A 21,856-nucleotide genomic window follows, 5' to 3' on the forward strand; every position below is an offset into this window, starting at 1 on the left:
ACCCTGGGCATGCAGACAAGATTGTGCCTCTGAAGGAGCAGAATTTTTGCACCTAAAGGCTAGTACCAAAAGTTTCTGAACGGAAACTCTGCAGAGATGGAAATCCCTTCACTGTGATGCCAGAGATCACAAAGACGTACTAACTTATTGCAAATCAGCTGCTATCATTACCAACACGACTTGCAGCTATTCAGCCTAACACAGTTCATTTTGAACAGAGTATTTGTGCAGTTTTACAGCAGTGCTATGTAAACTGAACATAATCAGGGGGTTGTTTGTTTTTAAACCCCAACTAGCCATCTCCAGGCTTGTAAAAGCACTTCATGCTGTGGAACCTGTAGCTGTAACTGCCATTGTCCAGCTTCCCACTGGCAACAGCCATCCTACTATAATAAAGGCAAATAGTTTCTGACAATATGCCTTAAGGTATAAGCCTGGAAATAAATTTCCTGCTTGCTAGCACAGTAATTAAAAAGTACCATGCTATACATTAAACATGAAATCATTTAAATAGCCTTATGGAGTTTCCCAGGATAATATCTTTGAACATTCAGTACCCAGCATTATACCAGAGGCAATTTATTTAAATCAAAATGTCTTCGTGCATTTTTTCCCTGTAAGACTTACCAGTACGAGGAAAATTACTGTATGAAATTCCCAAAGCAGATAGCATACCTTTCTCTCTTTTTAAATACTGACTGTAATTCAGTGGGCTAACAATACATGTAAGAAAGACTCTAACATAGGAAGTAAATGGCTTGGCTATAACGTTCCATCATTAAAATCCTCTCTTATATCTCTCAGTGGAACCTCCCTTACCCAGTGCAAGGCTGACTAAATTCCAGGGATGGGTGACGGTGCTCTTTCCTTTCCGCTGTTCCTCCCAAATCCACCACAACTGTCTGAGGCAAGCATCTTTCATCCTGAAGGGTTGCAGACATCGAGTCAGCAGAACAGTTGCTCACAATGCTGGACCGTGAAGAGATCTCACTGTGACTGGAATCTGAGAAATTCTCAGATTTGGCAGATGGTATGAGGGCATAGCCTAAGTGTGACAGGAGAAGAGAACATTAAAGAATTCAGACCACAATACACATGTCCACATGTGAAATGCTTTTAACCAATTAATTCCCCCTCTCATTTGTTCAAGTAATGCTCCTCACGGTTCATTTTAAAAAAAGCAGAACAAAGCTTCACTAATTACTTTGAACTCTGGTCAAAAACCAAATGGCATATTTGTAACATAATATAATGAAACCAGAAGTAAAACCTCCTCAATACGAGTGGAGCTTCTTCAGAAGGCGACTGGACCACAGCACCAAATTTCAAGACTCCTCATTGTTTTAAGAACACAATGAGAAAGAAATACAGAAGCTCTCAATAGAAACTTTCTCTTAAAATTCCTAACAGAAGGAAGTCAAATCAATAAATTCTGTCAAGATACTATTGTATATCCCCAAAAGTGAAATATAAAAGGTTTTACAGCAATTTAAAGAAAATGTACACTCAAGAAATCCACAAAACCTTAAAGGAGTTATAGTAATTAAAATGCCATAAAATCTATGAATTGAAGTAAAATCTTATCAGTTTGCATTTCTAAGAGCCACCTCAAGTCTTGATGAAAGCATTTAGTGATCATTTATGGAGTCACAGAATCAAATGGTTCGGACTTTTCTCTCCTTTCCCACTTCCCGTTGCGATAGTGTGTTTGAACGCTTCCTCATATGGTTCACAATAACTTCTGTTTAAACTGGAATGATCACAAATCCACTTATGCTCATTTCAGTTAATTGTTTTCTTCTATTTATAAAATAATTTTATCCATAAGACTGTCTTTAAATAGTTTTTAGATATTAAGCCTTTATCGGATTATTTACTGACATGTCGTCATCCCAATATAGACATAATATATTACTAAATCAAGATTTTCCCTTTCAGAAAATTGAAACAAGCAGTCCATTTAGAGCAGCAGCAGAACTATTAAGGAAAACTGGCAAAAACGTACAGACTGGCGGGGAAAACACAATGGTCGAAGACAAAGAGGGAAAAGTTAAGCTCGCTGCAACTGAGAAGTACACTCTGCGGAGCTCTGTGGAGCCCTGCTCTCCTGATAGAGGCAGGAACGCAACTGGAGCGTGAGGGCGCAACTGGAGCGTGAGGAAGTGACGTTTTTGAAGTACCTGCCTCCTGAAGATGGAGAAAAGGAAATCCCATATGGAGATGTCCTCTGCCTCCAGAATACACCTTTCTCAAATTATAGACTTCTATCAAAACTAACAGTAGTTTTTTTGTCTCTGAAAATTGTGACACTATGAAATGTGAACACAAAAACAAAATAAACATATGGAGAAGCAGTTCTGAAGATCAGTTTGTGCCAAGGTATAATGGTCCAATCCTATGTGGGGCAGGTGAATCGTGTTGTGGAGCCAGCATGGGCTGTGCTGATGCATTTCCCCTCTGCTGGTATTAGGGGCACCCCCACCAGTGGAGGGGGCAAAGGTGCTGGTTGCCAGCCTTTCCTCAGCTTCATGGAGGCAACACCAGGAAGGCATATCTGCTGTGGAGCTGTGCTAGTGTGTGACTGAATACTGGCGGGGGGGGGGGGGCGCTTAATGTTAGTCAGCTTCCTACCCCAGGTTCGCAGGCAGTTACGCTGCAGCCTGGGGATTGGATTTATGTCACCTTTTTGATGGTGTAAGTCCATTTGGTTCTAAGGAAGGTTTTCCAATGGTGGGTTGTGAGGTTTTTTGTGTTTTCTGCCTCCCCACACTGCTGGAAAGCCCTTTGGAAGTGGTGGGATGGTGAAGCAGTGGTGCTGTCCCCGGCCGCCTGGAGCTATGGATTGAACTAAACATAATTACAAACATTGTTTTGATCCAATATAATTAAATAATTACATCTTGAGACACGAATCCTATTCAAGGGAGCCTATTCCAAGGAAAAGCATTATGAGGATTGGTTGTTGTGGGTTTTCTGGGCTGTGGTCTGGTAGATCTTGTTCCTAACGTTTCGCCTGTATCTGTGGCTGGCATCTTCAGAGTTAGGTTACTATGTCAGACTACACAGGGAGGTCATTGAAATCCACAAACACCAAGGCAACTTCAACAAGAAGGAAGAGACTGTGAGAATTAACAAAACTTGGCTACCAGTACTTAAAAACCCCAGAATCAAAGGCCAAGGGCATGCTAGATTCATGGACAATGGACTCCACCCAGACACAGGGGTTGCATTCACTAAGACTGTTGCTGCTGCAGGGAATGCAAATATGATTCACTTCCTGGACTGAAAAACCCCACCCACATCACAATGCAGTCAACCACACCTTTGCATAGCAAATTCCACCCAAACACTTACTGATTGGTTCCCCACCCTGGGACATGGATTATATATACCCCACAAAACATTCCCTTCTCACTGGACACAGTGTACAACAGACTTCTCTCTGTGATACACCTCTGAAGATGCCAGCCACAGGTGCAGGCGAAACATTAGGAACAAGATCTACCAGACCATGACCACACAGCCCGGAAAACCCACAACAGCCAGTTGAATCTGGCCAGAAAAGCCTTCGACAATATTATGAGGATTGTTTGGATACTTTGGATACTTTGTTTCATGACTGTATGTATTTTAATTGGATCTTCCCTTAAGGTACCTTCAGACTTTAAAGAAATTTCTCAGCTAATGCAACTGTAGAATTCTATTGCCTTGTTCACAAACCAGCCTAATCGCTAGCATATCACATAAATATGCTGTGGTATACTCCAGGGTTATATAATTAGAAAAGGAAATTGTTAGTGTCTTTATGAAGCATTTAAAAAAAAACCCTTAAGATTTACATTTTAAGAGAATGGCTAAATAGTTATAATATTCAGCAGCAAGCACAAAAAGAGAACAAGACAGTTATCTTGTGTCAAATTCTAAAATTCAGTGCTTTATAACTTTCTAGACCAACCAAACCAGACCAACCAGACCAAGGGACATAGAACTCAAATGGTGGGAAATGGGGTATTAAACGCTCCTGCACCACACAGAACCAGTTTTGCATTTTGAAAAATGTTTACTGAAGTATATCCTCTTTTCCTTCTTGGAAAGGGATGTTTTATGGAATTCAACATTTTTTTGGTGACAATATGGTTAATGCAGTAATTAATTCAAGCAGGAAAGATGTTGTGTGGGCAGTCTTGAAAGGAATTTCTCAAGCTGAATCACTGTAAAGAGCATTATCTAAACAGCAATGTATAGAAATGAGAGTAAAAAGGAACAAAATAATGAGATGAAGTAGAATGTCTTTACAGATAGCATGGTTTAGCAAAACATCATACATCTTACACAGGAGTATAACCTGGAAAAATCTGACTAAACCAGTACAAGGTTGCAAAAGGAATTTTTTTCTACAAATTAAAAAAGGACCTGATTAATCTGTCAACCAAGAATATTCTACAACAAGATATGTCTAGTTTAACTAAAAGCTATGCCAGTAATGTTTTTGGATGGAATCAGTGCATAAACTTGCACAGAGCATTGAAGTTTATTTCACTTTCAGCTACCTTGTACATATTACATAAGTCGAAGTATAAATAAAATAAAATAAATAAATTATATGTGGGAAGAGGAGAAGATACACAAGTTTGGAACCCCAGTACCAGCCCTGCTGAATGTTGTTCCATATAAATTTACACAATTGAAATAAAAATTTTCATCTTTATACATTAAAAAATAGCTACCAATTAATCTTACTATGCTACTCTAATATGGAACCTAAAGCTTGTTATATATCCTAGGAAAATTTAATACAAGTTGGAGAGAAATTGTGTGTTTCAATCCTTTTCTAGAAATCTAGGACTCGTAGAGTTTCATTCATATCAGATGAATTATTAGAAAGTGAGTTTTTTTGGTCATTTTTGTATGCCAGTTGGAGCTTAGAAAAACAAAACTTTAAGCACTGTAAGCAAACTAGCATATTGAACACAAAATTAGAATCCACAAACTTGAAGATCTGTGTATTTTTACATTTATGAAAGGAGGTTTGATTAAGGGAGAAGAATTAATAACTAAAAAGTAAAATAAATTTAAATAGTTATTTTAACCTAAATCCACCTCCCTTCTTTTTGTACTATTTACATATTATTGATGAAAAAAGATTTACTTCACTATTTAAAAACAACAACATTTTGCTGATGTGTCTGTTATGCTGGTTGAGATCTCTAAACAAACTGATATTAGAATTTGTCATTTTATAAAGATTTACTTGAGGGTAAGTCATATGATCTGCAGTGGAACTTCACATGCATAGGATCAGGCTGCAAACCTAATTCCTACTTGAAATTTCTGTTATACAAGCAGCTATACCAGTGAACAGTTTTATTTCACCCACGACAATATAAACAAAACTAACATTCACAAATGGATCTATAGTGGTGTGGCTGTAATTGCCAGAACTGCATGAAAAAGTTGTTTTCATACAGTTGGCTTGCAATACCAAGTATCCTTCACCCAGTTACATTTCAAGCACAAGGCACTTCCTCTTACATAAATGAAGCAGGCACTACATCTACAGTGCATTGATAGTGGAACACAAGAACATGACAACAAATATATGTTGCATCAGACAAATATAGCCTATCGTTAATTAGAAAGCTCTTTATCCACAGCACAGAGTTTGCAAAGCAGGAACACAGCTATGGAAAATAGATCAAAATTATGCTACTGAAGCTCCATTTCAGAAAGAGAAAATGAGCAACCAGTCTCTGTTATCACCAGCAGCTGTGCTTGTAAGATTTCTAAGAAGCATCTAAAGAGTGTATAGCTTTCCAGCTTCCAGTTTTACTATTCAAAATTACAAATAAAACATATACAAATATATACTATATCAGCATTTTCAAATTTGGGGAAAAAACATAAGCAGGGGCAAACAGGAATGCAAATGCACAGTTTAAATAGACTTTTAAAGTCCAACGTAAGATGGACAATGCATTAGATAGTCTTCCTTCTTTTGTGCCTCAACTGTGGACATAGCCAGAACAGAGAAGTATTGTTTCCATGGCTACTGGTTGAATGTAACACATTACGGTCTGTGTCCTTCTGTTGTTCACTTCTATCCCTATCTTGCTGAAACTCTGATGCCATATCACGGATGAAAGCTGGTCTTTCCCTGGAGAAACTCCTTTCCCTCAATCTTCCAAAGGGGGACCCCATTCTTTTCCTGGGCTTGTACAAAAGCTCTGTCCTCATACTAGCATCCTGACTCTTGCTCTTTTCAGCACATACTGATCTTTCTGCTGTCCTGCTAGTCATCTGCTGGATTTTCTTTTGCAAATAAACCCCACCTATTCCATAGCTGCGTTGTCCACTGTTCTTGTTGCTGGTTTCACTAGCAAGTGATGAAGAAGAGCCAGAAAGATTAATCTGGCTGCAGTTATCAGATCTCTGGGGGTTACCCACTACAAAAAAAAAAGAAACACAGAAAGCAAATAACACAGTGACAGTAAAATGAATGCTCTTTTTGTCTTGGTGTTTTTTTAAATTTGTATAATGTTGCATTTAGATCTAGGTAAAAGGGGAATATGGCCTGCACTTCAGTTAACAGTAGCAGGAATCTGGATGTTTGATTAATCTGAAAACCAGACATTTAAGTTTAGCTCTGTAATGAGATTTTAACCAATACAAAACAGCATAGAGGCTACTTTTATCATAGTAAAGATGTCCTTAAAAGAAAAAAAACCTGGAAACAATGCGAACAAATGAAAACAAGTGAGACAAACAACGCATGCCACATGGTATCAAATGAACAATAACAAAGATCATACGTGCATGAATTAATATACCAACTATTTTAATATATCGAATATGTAATATATTTAAAACATCTAATACCATGGTGGCGAACCTTTGGCACTCCAGATGTTATGGACTACAATTCCCATCAGCCCCTGCCAGCAGGCCAATTGGCCATGCTGGCAGGGGCTGATGGGAATTGTAGTCCATGACATCTGGAGTGCCAAAGGTTCGCCACCACTGATCTAATATATCAATGCCTTGTCCTTCATAGGTGTCTCCAACTGAAAATTAAAGTTTATCCAATTCACCTCATGAGACGTATGTTACCATGAATTATGATCTTTTTCACATCAAAGGCCAAATCCAGAAATAAAATGTAAATATGGTGACTGGAAAGCGGTTGTTATCAAAATGCCTTCTCAAAACATAATCTTCTCCATGAAGATTATACCCCAAGATTATTATTAATTATGCCCCATGAAGATTATTGCCCCAATGAACTGAATATGACCCATTATAAATATCCAACCTCTGTATTCTGAACTACAGAATAACCAAGATCCCAAATGTAAAGTTATAGACTAACATAAAAAGTTCCTCCTAAGCTCCCTTTTACCTTTGCGTGGAGAGCCCTGAGGAGAAGCAGGGGGACTGGAATGCAATGAAGACGCCATAGATACATTATCATCTGCTTGTTTTTTACTGTTTACTTCTTCAGACAAACTCATTGACTTCTGAGGAGATCCTCCACCTATGTCAGTAACAGAAAGTTTAAAAGAAAGTTCATAATTCAAATTTGGAGAATTCCAGTCATGGGAACTATCTGTAGCACCAAGGTTGAATAAATGAAGTGTGCACTTTGTAAGGGAACTGTGCTATGGCTGCAATGCCCAATTTTCCAGTTATTCATTCACGCATTCCCAGTTTCAACCAGATCTGAGTTTGGCTTACAATGAAACAACGCAAGGCCACTGGACTTAGCCTGAATTTAGACTGCATACTTCCTTGCAGTTTCTCTCTAAAGTAGCTTACTAGGTATACATCTTCTCAGAATGGAATTTACAAAGGCTTACTTGGGAATAGTGGACAACACCCCCCACCCCACCCCCAACTTCCTTCTATTGAGAAGCAATCATGCTTTGCACTACTCCCTCAACTCAACTTCCCTATAATGGAGCCAGTAATCAATTTGATGTACAACTTTCTGCACCATAGGACTATGTGAAGTAGTCTTATGGACTTGTAAAAAAGTCTACCAACTCCAACAGTACATTATAGACAATGTATTGTATTAGGGTGTTGTGGGTTTTCCAGGTTGTATGGCCATGTTCCAATGGCATTTTCTCCTGACGTTTCGCCTGCATCTGTGGCTGGCACCTTCAGAGGATCTGATGGTTGTAAAGCTTTACAATGCAGACGCAGGTGAAACATCAGGAGAAAATGCTACTGGAACACAGCCATACAACCCGGAAAACCCACAACACCCTAGTAATTCCGGCCGTGAAAGCCTTCGACAAGACAATGTATTATATTTTCAGTTACACTGAAAAAAAAGTGCATGATTTTGTTTCATTAACAAAATTATACTTGGGAGTATAATGGCATTATATATGGAGTAGATATGAGCTGCCAATACCAAAACCCTGTGCAAGGGTTCATTTAATTGGCAGGTACGTTTCAGAAGTGCGCTAAGCTTCATTCAACAGTTGGAAAACTAGAAAGATGTGATAACATTCATTTATGTAGAACACATATGTTTTACACTGCTTAAAGATAATGGAAATAAAGATATTCTCTTGTTTACATTAATCCAACAATAGATGCAAGGTATATAGCAAATGAAAATCCCTCTGTCTCTTGAATGATGTCAGATGATGTAATGTGACAAACAGTTAAGAGCTTCCTGTTTAAGTATTTCTACCAAGCAGACAAATATCTTCTGATAGACAGAAATGCAGATTTCAGTACTGGTGAACAAATGCTGAATTCTTATTAGTCATGTTGCTTATTATAAAAAAATACTTCTTATGTCTCTCTGTTCGAAAGAATGGCAGGAAAACATGTATTGACAGGTTCTGATGCTTCTGCAACTAATTTCAGAAAGAAATCCATGAATTACTGGCTCAATGTCAGCCTCATATGATGTCTGAAAGGCTTGTGTCCTTGAGACAGGACTGAATGATTTTCCACCAACAACTTCATATGACCAATAGGCATTTAATGCTTACTGGAGAAAGAAAATCATACACAGCCTGCATAGCACCACACTCTATTTTCAAATCTGTTCATCCAAGTCACTATGGAACAACTGGTATTTAGACTTGGTGGCCAGGGTTCTTACAAATTCCAAGGGTGTCTTAAGAATTTCTGCAGCAACTACTTTCCTGAAAAATATCTGTTAAAGGGGAGGATGCTGAAACTGTAAAAAAAGTTTCTTTCAAATGGGAGATTCTTGTTAAGAAAAATAAGTATTAATTGACAAGATTGTTACTGAAGAAACTTCAGCCGTGGCTTTCCCATTCTGGTGCAGTGGGGGCTGAACAAATAGGTTTTCGTAAGGGGAAATCTCTTCTGGACCACGCCTTGGTACTATTACACCTAGCCAGTAAATACTCAATCAATGCAGATAACAAACTCTACACTGCCTTTATTGATTTAAAGGCTGCCTTTGACTCTGTGCTGAGAGTACTTCTCTGGGCAAAACTGGCTGCCCTCAACATTGATGCCAGACTCCTGTTCTTAATTAGGCAACTGCACACAAATACCAATTGCCAGATCAAATGTTCCCACGAAGGCCTTTTGACAGACAGTATTTCAATTTCCAAAGGGGTCAAACAGGGCTGCGTCCTGGCCCCCAATCTTTTCAATCTTTTTAAAAGTGACCTCCCCTCTGCTCTCTCAGCAGTGAACAGCCATGCCCCAAAACTGGGTACATCCCATGTATCATTTCTGCTCTATGCAGATGATGCTGTCCTTCTCTCTCGATCCAGAGTTGGCCTCAGACACTTAATGAAGTGCTGTGTGGATTACTGTGAATCCAACAGACTGACAATTAATTATGAAAAAACCAAGGGTTTGGTCTTCTCTAGGCACTTTAAGAAGCTCACATGGGCAATGAACAGCACCCAAATTGAACAGGTTAAGTGCTATAAGTACCTCGGCCTTTCATTCTCCTATAACCTTTCATGGGTAACCCATAGGAAGGCCGCTCTCCTTGCTACATCTAACAGTATGTCAGCATTACTACATTTCTTCTACAGCTGTGGCCATTCCTTTATCCCTCCTGCCCTCAAATTTTTCAATGCCAAAGTCACCTCGAGATTGCTTTACGGAGTCCCAATTTGGATTCAAGCTATTAACCACTCCTTGAATTTCCTTCAATCCAAATTTTTTCATAAGATAACTGGACTCCCAAATTGCGTGCCCCATGCAGCCCTTTGTCTGGAGTTAGGTCAAAACTCCTTGGAATCATCCGCTTGGCTGAGGGCTTTTAGATTCTGGCTGCGAATCCATTTTCTCTCGGACTGTAATTCCCTGGTCCACCGTCTGCTCTCTGACACCCATTCCAACCCCTGGTTTTCCATAATCGAAGAAAAAATGGCTTCTATTGGACTGTCAGTGGATTCACTTTGCCCTTTGTCTCATTCAGAAGCCTACAGAAAATTAAAAGGTCAACTATTGGATAGAGAGTTCTCTACCCTAATCACCGCAGCCAAGAAAACAAGCTCCCCCCTGTATTTTTCTCTCCCATTTGAACAGGGCCACTTGGCACACTACCTGTATTGTTTAATAAACCCTGCTCAAAGGAGAGCCATAATGCTCGCCAGGTTTAATGTTATGCCTTCTGCCTTGTTACATGGCAGATTTAACAAGCAAGAAAAGGCTAAAAGATTGTGCTCCTGTAATGATGGCTCAGTTGAATGTCTAGCCCACCAATTACTATACTGTTTCAGATTCAAGGAAATCAGATCCAAGTATGTGAATCTTACTCCTTTACATTTACCCGATCTCCCCGATTTATTTAGATTACAGTACTTGCTGGACAATCCTGATCCTTCTCTCTGTATGATAGTGGCAGACTTTCTCCTGGAAATTACTAAATGCCAGTAGATTTCCCTGCACTTAACATTAATTTCCTGTACTGTATATGTTTTTTTAATCAGTTTTTTACTATTGTTGTACTGTTGTCTATGCCAATAAAGGCTTGCTTGCTTGAAAAATAAAAATAAAAAAAAATTGATAAGATGGATGCAAAGTAGTTATTTTATGATGTAACATGGGTGAATGTTAAGCTTTTGTACAGCTATATGGCAGAAGACTGGAGACTACGGAAAAGAACCAAAAGTAGTGCTTTTGAAAAATTACTCACTACCAGTTTTACAGCAACGTGAAACTAACTAATAAATAAATAAATACTCACCAAAAGTAACATGGTCTTTTGCCGGTCCTTTTTTCCTAATAGGGTATAAATTAACAGCTGGCACTTGAAGAACTTGACTCATTCTGTTTTGCTGATGAAGGTGGGCTTTTGCAGTTTGACCAACAGATCTGACTGGTATTGGAGACATTTCTGAAACTTTTGCTCCTCGTCTTTCATTTACATTTTTTGTCACTGATATAGTAAAAAAAGAGGAACTAAGTATTTTGTGTGTTTTTAAATTGCTAATAATTTAATAAATTTAAGAATCTCCACTAATATAGGAGGACATTGAAACAGAAAATTAGGTACTATTATTAACACTGTTCCAAGCATACATCTGATTATACTGCAAAGTTAATTTTTGAGGAATATTAGATGAATTCCAGTAGGTGGCACACTTGACATGCTGCTTTACTTTTCTCCTTTATGAAGAGGCTGACCCTTGTTAAATCCTGAAACTTCTGTTACTACTATGCTCAGATGCTGCTTTGAAAGCAACAGATTGTATCCCACGAATCCACTCTGCTAATGGTCATGCTTTACTCCAGTGCATGAAATCTATAATTGATGCAAGAGGCTTTTTTAGATGAGCCTCCTGCATCAGGGAAAGGCTAGAAGATACAGACATTAGCAGAATGCATCCTTGGGATCCAATCCTAGAGGTGCCAAGGGAGGATGCAGCTCTCTCCCATTCTTTCAGTAGAAGCTGTCTCCATACAGTGACTGCAGTCTTCATACAATGATTTTTCAAAGACAATAATGATTTATATGTGCAGGCAACTTAAATTCCGAATTCATCAATGGAAGCTTCTGTAACGTTCAGGCAAAAATGCATAACTACACCATATGCAGTGGTGGGATCCAAAAATTTTAATAACAGGTTCCGATGGTGGTGGGATTCAAACAGTGGCGCTGTCGCACACACGGACCTCCAGTCCCTATTGGGCAGGGAGGTTGCTTTAGTAACCCCTTCTCGGCACTCAGAAAAAATTAGTAACCACTTCTAGAGAAGTGGTGAGAACTGGTTGGATCCCACCTCTGACCATATGAAAAGACATATGCCTGGATCCACTTGAAATCTGCAGTGACTGAAGAGGAGCATGACTTTCTCATCTTCCCCTTCGGATTGCAGCCAAAAATGCTGTCCTTGAAGAATTGTCAGTAGCGGGTAGTTGGCAGTGTACAGAGAAAAATCAGCAAAAATCTCCCATTGCCTTCTGTCCATGGAAATGTTCTGCTAAATCCATCCTATACACCTGAAAGTGCCTTTGGCAGAGTTAACCTCTTAATAGTTATCAACTGTACAGACTTAACATGTATCTGACGTTAAAATAAGGCAAGCATTCAAATGTCATTTCTATAGGTACAATTCTTTACTACCTTAAGGAAGAAGTTTAACTTCCAAATTAAATATAGAACTATGTTTTTTTTATTTATTTGTGTATTCTGTACATGTAATCTGTACCTATATAGAAAAAAAGTATACCAATTATGACATAAGTGAAAGAGTCCAGCTTTTAGCATTGCTTTTGCAACAACTCCTTTGAATCATTGTACGTTGGAAATGTGTCTCATTAATATGGTGAAATCTTCCTTCTTTCATGTCTTCCCATTTTCTACGATAATCATATGATTTTTTTTATTATGCTCTTCTTTTGGGCTTTTGTTCTTTTCATTTCTTTGTCATCCCTTAATTCTGTAAAATGCAAACCTAGCAAAAAGCAGATCTGATCTACTATGGAATTTTTTGTGAAGTGATGTTCAGATTTACAACTGCAGATCAAATATGAGACCTACCATTTCAAGTTTCTGCAAATTCAGCCAAAACCCAAAGTCAAACAAAAGGATGCCAAATGTGTGCGTGTATCTTATAATATAAACGGTCAGATGTGATGGCAACGACGCATTTCCACCCAATAAGCTAAACATGACACAGTTCTAGTCAATTGCACACACATGGTTTGGGGACAGGGCTTATATCAAATGGGTAAAAAACAACACAAACAAAACGTAGCAGTTACTCACTCTCTTGCACACTCCCCCTACTCCCCCACTGCTGAATAATTACAGTCACTTTACCATCTTGCAGTTCCCTGATGACAAGCAGGCACAGGCATTAGCTGCTCTCTAAGGGAGGGTCACAACTGCTGGTGGCCATTAACTGCTGTGTAACAATACAGGTGTCTGGGAAGAGGAGGAGGAATCTGGTGACATGGGGTCAAGGGGGGAAAGGCAGGAGGGGTTGGCCCCCTTGGTGGGTGCCATTAGCCTTGCATGCCAATGCAGACATCCAGGAAGAGGAGAGGGATGAGGAGGAAGCTGCCATGCAGGACCAAGGGAGGAGGAAATGCAGGAGGAGTTGGCCCCCTCAGTGGGCGCTGTTAATCCACCAACAGTTTTCTAGAGCCAGGTGTATTTGCTTGTACAACAGTCTTTACTAATAGTAAATATATAAATATATGAAGTGTATACATTTTGATACGTGTGTTTGTGTGTGTGTGGGGAGAGACAGACAGACAGACAGAGAGAGAGAGAGAGAGAGAGAGAGAGAGAGAGAGAGAGAGAGAGAGAGAGAGAGAGAGAGAGAGAGAGAGAGAGAGAGAGAGAGAGAGGACTGTACAGATATCCTTCCAAGTTAAACAGCATAAGCCACTGATTTAATTATAAAGCTAAATGCGTGTTTTACTTACAAGTGCTATATGCAGGTTCACACTGAAGTGACATTCCTTGGAACCTTTCTTCATCTGTTTCCACTTTCAGATTAGACAGGTATTGTTTAACCTTCCTAGCCATCTGAGCATCCTCATACAGCTTCTTGGCATTTAGAAGGGAGCTGCGCCGGGCACGTTTTTTATGTGCACCTCCTTGAACATCCAACATGTTTGAATTTGTGCTGCCCTGACTCAATGATCTGCAAAATAGCATATCCAAGCAGTTAAGGTTCAGCTTCCCTTTGGCAGCAAGGAAACAAAGCAGCCAACGTTGAAGCCGGGTCACATAAACATTCTTCGGTTAAGAGCGCATGCTGATGTCAAGTTAAAGAAAGATGAATAGTGGTCAAATAATAATTGTCATTAAAAATGGTAGCAGCGTAAATGGAAGAATTTTATGGGAAGTCTGCAATGATCAAGAATGGGACAAATGCTACAGTTCTAACAAACTCCCTCAAGCTTCACTGAAAACTATATTTCAAAACTGGGTAGGACCAAAAGATGGCTTTCTCAGGTATATTTAATTCAGCACTGTAAGTAATTCAGTCCTAGGATATAAGCCAAAGATAAGTAGTCAACTGAGCTACACACATTTCACTGTGTTACCAAATGCCTGCTAGAGGGTCAAAAATCTATAATAAAACAACTATATGTATCTTTTATATAAGAGGCATCTCACTGCATTCATTCTTGGGGCTCATTATACTTAATTATTTCATACTCATGAATAAATCCAATTGGCATCACTGGAAAACTAAAATCTTTGGTTTATTAGCAGAGGGCAACATACATGAACCACAAATGTATTAGTCAGAAGCTGTTCTGATGATTCCTCTTCTAATGGGAGCAAACAAGCTAGCTGCAAACAAGAGAGTTCAGCCTGAAAGGCCTGTGCACATGACTGGATGGCTTTGTTTACACTTTTATCCTTTCAAGTTAAAAGCATAATACAAAGAATGGGCAATTTCATGTACTAGAAGGAAACTAAAAAGTTGTACATTTGCATGCATGAGAGAGACTTTTTTGACTGTGATCAATACTTGCAGAATGGGAAGATGATATTTTGAAATCTGATATAGAATGATTAAGTTGTGAGAAGGCCTTTGGGCTCCAGCCACGATTATAAACACCCTGACAGGACACCTAAAACATACCCACTATGTCTGGCTGCAAACTCTAACCTCGCCACCAATTAGCTTAATAGTTTAAATGAAAGGATGTCCTGTTACTTTAGGGCCCAACTAGATGCAACACTGGGAGAGTTATCAACATATTTTTTAAAACCCAGTGGTTTTTAAAGGAAACAACAGCACACAGGGACCCTGTCAAACTATCTCCTCCTCATGAGCCCCTCCTCCTAAAATGCTGCCTGTCTTTTTTCTCTCTTCCTGTGTGTATGCGTGTGTTTTTGGAGAAGGGTCAGTATAGAAAATAAATCATATGACCAAGGGTCAAACCCCCTGTATGTTGAACTGCTACAGCATGCCTCTAACTCAGTTCATAAGGGACACTACAGCTGTTCTATTTAAAATGCTAGGGAGATCCTTTGATGATTTCCAGTGTCATATCTAGTGTTGATCTTTTACTTGATCAAGTATCTTTTTAGTACTAACTTTAATAACAACAAAATGCTAATTTTAATAATGAGAGGATACTACATTTATTACATAAGCAAATTAATTATTATTATTATGAATGAACCAGTGACAGTAATTTTTAAGAAAATATATGAGTTGCAAATTTTAACAGTGTTTGGTAAGGTACTTCTCTTTGATTTGTATCCTGAAATGCCATGATCTAACACAAGTTAAAATGTTTTAAACATGGATCAATAAAGTAAAAATGGATCAATAAATGGATCAATAAAGTAAAAAAGAAATTAGGTTTGTAAAGGTCGTTATGATATAGCAGGTGGTCAATAAGAGGAGTTTTGTTATTCTACTAAGTCTGCCGTTGATTGCTGCTGTAGGCACAAGCAGGCATTCTTATATTTATTTACAGAATTTATATTCCCCTTTATGCCCAATCAGAGCCCAATTAAAAGCAAGACATTATAAAATGATCTTAAACCACTGGTTGTTGTGGGTTTTCCGGGCTGTGTGGCCGTGGTCTGGTAGATCTTGTTTCTAACGTTTCGCCTGCACCTGTGGCTGGCATCTTCAGAGGTGTATCACAGAGAGAAGTCTGTAATACACTGTCCAGTGAGAAGGAAATGTTTTTAGTGGAGTATATATTGTCCATGTTCCAGGGTGGGGAACCAATCATTAAGTGTTTGGGTGGAACTTGCTATGCAAAGATGTGGCTGATTGTATTGTATTGCGGGTGGGGGTTTTCAGTCCAGGGAGTGATTCACATTTGCATTCCCTGAAGCAGCAACAGTCTTAGTGAATGCAAACCCTGTGTCTAGGTGGAGTCCATTGTCCATAAACCTAGCATGCCCTTGGCCTTTGATTCTGGTGTTTTTAATTACTGGCATCCAAGTTTTGTTAATTCTCAGTCTCTTCCTTCTTGTTGAAGTTTTCTTGGTGGTTATGGACTTCAATGGCCTCCCTGTGTAGTCTGACATAGTAATCTTCTGAGTTGTCCAGAATTTCAGTGTTTTCAAATAGAATGTTAGGTCCAGTTTTGTTTAAGCTGACAGTGTCTTTCGTGCTCCTTAATACGAGTCTGAATGCTGCATTTTGTAGTTCCAACGCAATAGACTCCTGGAGAAGTGAGGGGTCTTTGCAAAGGACAAGAGAGATCCCCTCACTTTTGCAGGAACAAGATCCACCAGACCACAGCCACACAGCCCAGAAAACCCGCAACAACCAGTTAAATCCGGCCGTGAAAGCCTTCGACAATATATCTTAAACCACTCTGAAACCAGGAGTAAATGTATAAAAAACACAGACACAGTAATTAAAAACATAACGTAGGAATGAGGAAAAATAATCTTCATTTGCTGGTGGAAGGGACAGTAGAATCCCCATAGGAATTCTAAATCTGCATAAGGAACTATTATTGGTGGAAAGACCCAACTGTAGAAACAGTATCTGATACTTTTATATTTTTGTAAGAGTCTGAAGAAGAAAGCACATTGATTTTAAGCTACACATTCCATGACAGACAAGGAATATTATATGCTTGGACCCTGTAGTCATAAAGGGCAGGAACATCAGTCTGAAAGTCTTTCTGCCATATTTGAAATTCAGGCCCAATGTGATACACAAACCAGTTCAGTTTTTGATAGGAACAGCCCTATTGAAATGCCAGGCTTGTGCTCCACCCTAGTTCTCTTGTGCAGTGCCTCAAGACAATAATTTCACCTAATTCAAATTGTTTGTGATGTCCCAATGTGGGTGTTTTAATAAATAGAGGTTTGTTTAAACCTAGTTCAGAATCCTAGTTCCCCTCCCCACAAGAATGTTATGTGTAAACTAAGTTCATTTTTTTAAGAGGCCTGTCATAGCAACTAATTAGAATTACTTTCCACTTCAATCTCTGTGCACTACACAAGGGGAGGCCAGAACGTACATGCATACCTGGCAATTAATCAGTTTCATACTTATCATGTTACAAACATGAGTATGTTTGTGTGGCCTGTCAAGTCACAGCTGACTTATGGTGACCCTGTAGGACTTTTAAAGTAAGAGATGTTCAGAGGTGGTTTGCCATTGCCTGATTCCTTGTGGGCTGAGAGAGTTCTGAGAGAATTGTGACTGGATCAAGGTCATTCAGCAGGCTTCATATGGTGGAATGGAGAAGTAAACCTAGTTCTCCAGATTAGAGTCTGCTGCTCTTAACTGGGGATGACTGGAGAAGGAGGATTCTGATTAATTTCCAGAAACTCCTCAGGCAAGGGTGTCCCATGATGTAGTTGATATGGAGAAGAAAATGGAAGCAACATGACAAATGCCTAAGAGCTGAAGTGGAAGCTTACAAAAAGATAGAGAGAGACCAAAGACAGGGAGAGGCAGAAGCCATTCTTGTTTGGTAAAAGGCATAGTCCTATCCTAGGCATCTAAAGATGCGGGAAGCTCCCTGACAATAAAAAGCTTAGGAAGGATCCCGCTACTTGCATTTTCTCCAAAGAAAGCAGGTAAAATTTCACATATGCACTTAACATTTTGCCCATATTTTATTGCCAATTATGAAGAATTTTAAAACTTTGATTATGTAATTCCAGACAGCACTAATATTTCAATACACCAGTTAGTATGTAGGCCTTTGTGGTGAGTAAAAAGGTTCTTTGCATTGTACTGTAAGGTTGTATTCAGATGATTCTGCACTACAACCATTCCACTATGTAAGAAGGTCGTTCTAAAATATTCTCAACAACATTATACACTGTTAAAAAAAGATGATATGCCCACTTTTATTATTCAGTATTTAGCATTCAGTGGTATGAACAAGGCAATTCTGCAGTCAAAGACCAAATGAAGTACCTAGGTTTCACAACAGATGCAGCAAGCTTTTAGATGTTAGAAAACATATGTATTTTAGATGTGAAAAAGGAGTTTTGAGAGAGCAAGGCTCATATGAAGCAATATTTAAAGAGGAACAACAGGTTTAGATAACAGACTCACAATATGAAGACTGATAGCTCTGATTTGTTGAAATCAAAGCAGCAACAGGCTCAAGATGTTGCACAACAACAGACTTAACATGGGAAAGTTTCACAGGTATAGACATTTATAAACTACAAGACAGAAGCACAAGTTATGTAACAGATAGCGTTCTAGATTATAAAGACTGGTAATAGCTTCTGCTAGAATATGTTTGTTTTTATTTTTAATTTCTAGCCACCTAAAATGTAAGTATCCCTTCACTAAAAGGCAAGATGCTATATATTTTTAAAGGGTGCTTTTATTGTGTATTCCTGCAAGACAGGGGGTTGGACTTGTGGTCTCTTCCAACTCTATGATTCTAAGTTCACATTCTCTTAATTCTAACATCTGAAACACATGCTATATGAAACACATGGTATATTTTTTAAAGGGTGCTTTTATTGTGTATTCCTGCAAGACAGAAGGTTGGACTTGTAGTCTCTTCCAACTCTATGATTCGAAGTTCATGTTCTCTTAGTTCTAACATCTGAAACACATACTATATGAAAGAGGCATTGTGTTTTATCATAATTCTGAAGAAGAGTTTGGATTTATATCCTGTTTTTCTCAACTACAAGCAGTTTCAAAGTAGCTTATAAACTCCTTCTTTTCCCCTCCCCACAGCAGGCACCTTGTGTGGTAGGTAGGGCTGAGAGATTTCCAAAGAACTGTGACTAGCCCAAGGTCACCCAGCAGGCTTCATATGTAGGAATGGGGAAACAAACCACATTCTCCAGATTAGAGTCCACTGCTTCTAACCACTACATCACACTGGCTCTTAACCACTATACCACACAGGCCGTTTGAGATAATCTCTGTATTTCTTTTTTCCCACAGTGTAGGTGTCAGAAATCAAAATCTTGTCTATTCCAGAAATCCAAATTGATTTCTTCTAAAAGACTGAATTTAAAATATTAAGGGCAACAATTTCAGGTTGGCTGTTGGCAGGGTGCATATCTGCTTTATATGATCTACGTTTGGTGTTAAGTCTTCCCTTCTTCAGCTTTGCCTAAGGCAATGAACATTGCTCTAAGCACAAAACCACATAAACACAAAGATGCAGTAATATGGTTGAGTTCAACACATAGCTTCCCTCTTTGGAATAGGTTGGCCATTAATTTTAATATAACAAGTTTCTCAGTATGTACATTTCTTGTACAAAAATTTCATCATTCTAATGCAAGGGATGCCTAATTTTACCTTAATGGGAAGAAAGTTATTTAAAGACATCCCTAGAGTTTTTCAGAACTGGAGCTAATGTTAATAGAAAAGAACTACTGTGCCAAGAAAAATATCATGCTAGGATAACTAAAATATCATCAGATGAAGATGCTGGTTAATACAAAGAGAGGGAAGGTATTCTCAGCAATCCATATTGATGATTACAATGCAAGGAAGTTTGCTTCTTTACCCTATCCCATACCCCAAAACCAGTCTCTCCTCTACATGCTGACAGAAATTATGCTGGCCCCTAGCTGGGCCTTCATTAAGCTAGCTCTCTATCGCTATGGCAGATACCACTATGTATGGCCTCTGAACAGGCTGTGGCCAGTGGAGTGGGGAAAGCGTTCTCCATGCTGTCTTTAATTGTGATCTGCCCTTGTCACACAGGATACAGCCAACAAAGAGGCTTCAAGCACTGGTCAATGATATCTATCAGCCCATAGCCTACTGTTTTCTGCAAAAGAAAATCTGGCTTTCTCTCCTCATCTAGCTGCATTAGGTTGACTTTAGGCTTGGTGGAAGAGGGAAATCTTGTAAATGTAGCATTACTTGTAAGTGTAGCATACACATTTTTAAAGCAGAAACTGATAGAGTTAGCTAACCAACAGACAACGTAAAGCACTTAATTTGATTTGAATCTGTGTTAATTTCACAATGCTTTTATATCTTGCACATTATTTTGCTTTTGATAAGAGTAATGCAAAAGCTTCTTTCTTAATATCAACGTCCTCTGATTTGGCATGTTTAAGGTAAGAATATGACTGGAATTCACATTACCATGGGCTCAGTTCTTTTAAATTTGGCTATAGTTAGAAGCAATTATTGCAGGGTTAATAAAATGCATGCTTTGTTTCAGGTGCATGCACTAATGAAGATGCAGCAAGTTAAAAATTGCATAACTTTTTAAAAGTCTATGTTGCATTAATCTCTACACTTACCCCAAACTCCTCCACCTCTTCTTCCTGTAAGCAAGAGCCATATACAATGAAGCATGTATTTAAAAGGAAGAGCAAAGGGGGAAAAAATCAGTTGGAAGTCAGACAGAAAGAGGATGTAGACAGGAAAGAAGAGAAATGAAAAGTTTAATCTGACAAAACTACTTCTCAAAACAGTGACACAAGATTCTCAATGGAACGCAGACACAACACTTGTTACAGTACACAGTGAATACACAGAACACAGAACAAGAGGGTAGGGAATTTTAAAGACATTGTGTGAGAGGAAGGAAACCACCTTCCAGTTGAGTCTGTATGTGGTATTTTTCAAAAACTCTCTTCCTGTCTTCAGCTATATGCAATATTGGTCCCATATAGATATTTAGAGTATGCTTCAAAAACAATACAAATTAATTCTTAATTACAACTCAACATCAAACTACAAGTGAATATAAAACTGATAGCATCATTTAAAATGTAAACTGGTGAATTAAATTTTCAATGCCAAATACTTGATAGGATAGTATAGCAATTCGAGTATTAGATAAGGCCTGGGTATACTTAGGGTCCAAATCCCCACTCACCATGAAACTCACTGGGTGACCCTAAGCCAGTCATTCTCTCTCAGCCTAACTGCGTTGTTAAGAGGACAAAAGAGTACAGTTCTGAAGGAAGGGCAGGATAAAAATGTACAGGAAAAGAATGGAAAACTGGAGTTGCTGGTTAACCAAATACGCATATTAACACAACTTTTATTGGCACCCATCTGAGTCACCTAGCTAATATATCCGTTAACCAAACGTTCTGGATAACCACGTGCAGATTAACAAAGTTTTTACTGCAGTAAATAAATAATTATGGCTAATCTCTTTTCAGTTAGATAGGACTGGATTTTATGGCTATACTACTTTCTCTCCAAGCTGTAGGATCCTTGGCTGAAGCATCACACATTCAGACACACAGAACATTAACCATTCTTTTTAGAAATCCACAAAGGTCCAAGTTTTGAGAAGGGTATAGACAGGAAGTTTGGGAATATCATTCAGGTGTATGAGATCTTGGATGAGCTTCAGTCCCTCCTTTTCTAGGTTCTTAGCCTGGGTATAGCCAGGTATGAAGAGCTAGAGCTAAAATTGGCTCTTAGTGCACAGCTCACAGCCTGAGACTCTTCAGCCCTTTCCGCATGGCATATGTATA

The 21,856-nt window shown here is 38.8% G+C and overlaps 1 protein-coding gene across 14 annotated transcripts in view; it reads right to left on the reverse strand.

The window, feature by feature from the left end:
- Positions 1-21,856, reverse strand: part of RAPGEF6 (Rap guanine nucleotide exchange factor 6) — a 206,448-nt gene that overhangs the window by 16,733 nt on the left and 167,859 nt on the right. For 6 of the 14 annotated variants that reach the window (XR_007243829.1, XM_048488510.1, XM_048488516.1 and 3 more), the window contains 6 exons: positions 20,663-20,686; positions 13,891-14,111; positions 11,201-11,392; positions 7,397-7,531; positions 6,330-6,443; positions 820-1,045 (listed from right to left, as the gene is read on the reverse strand). Coding sequence is in view for 13 of the 14 variants with exons in the window: in XM_048488510.1 (XP_048344467.1) it covers positions 820-1,045; positions 6,330-6,443; positions 7,397-7,531; positions 11,201-11,392; positions 13,891-14,111; positions 20,663-20,686 (912 nt within the window). In the remaining variant the exon portion in view is untranslated. The remainder of the gene's footprint in view (positions 1-819; positions 1,046-6,329; positions 6,444-7,396; positions 7,532-11,200; positions 11,393-13,890; positions 14,112-20,662; positions 20,687-21,856) is intronic. The other 8 variants (XM_048488522.1, XM_048488514.1, XM_048488517.1 and 5 more) reach the window with 3 other exon arrangements.

This window comes from Sphaerodactylus townsendi, linkage group LG03 (assembly GCF_021028975.2).
Source record: "Sphaerodactylus townsendi isolate TG3544 linkage group LG03, MPM_Stown_v2.3, whole genome shotgun sequence".
Taxonomy (NCBI): Eukaryota; Metazoa; Chordata; class Lepidosauria; order Squamata; family Sphaerodactylidae; genus Sphaerodactylus; species Sphaerodactylus townsendi.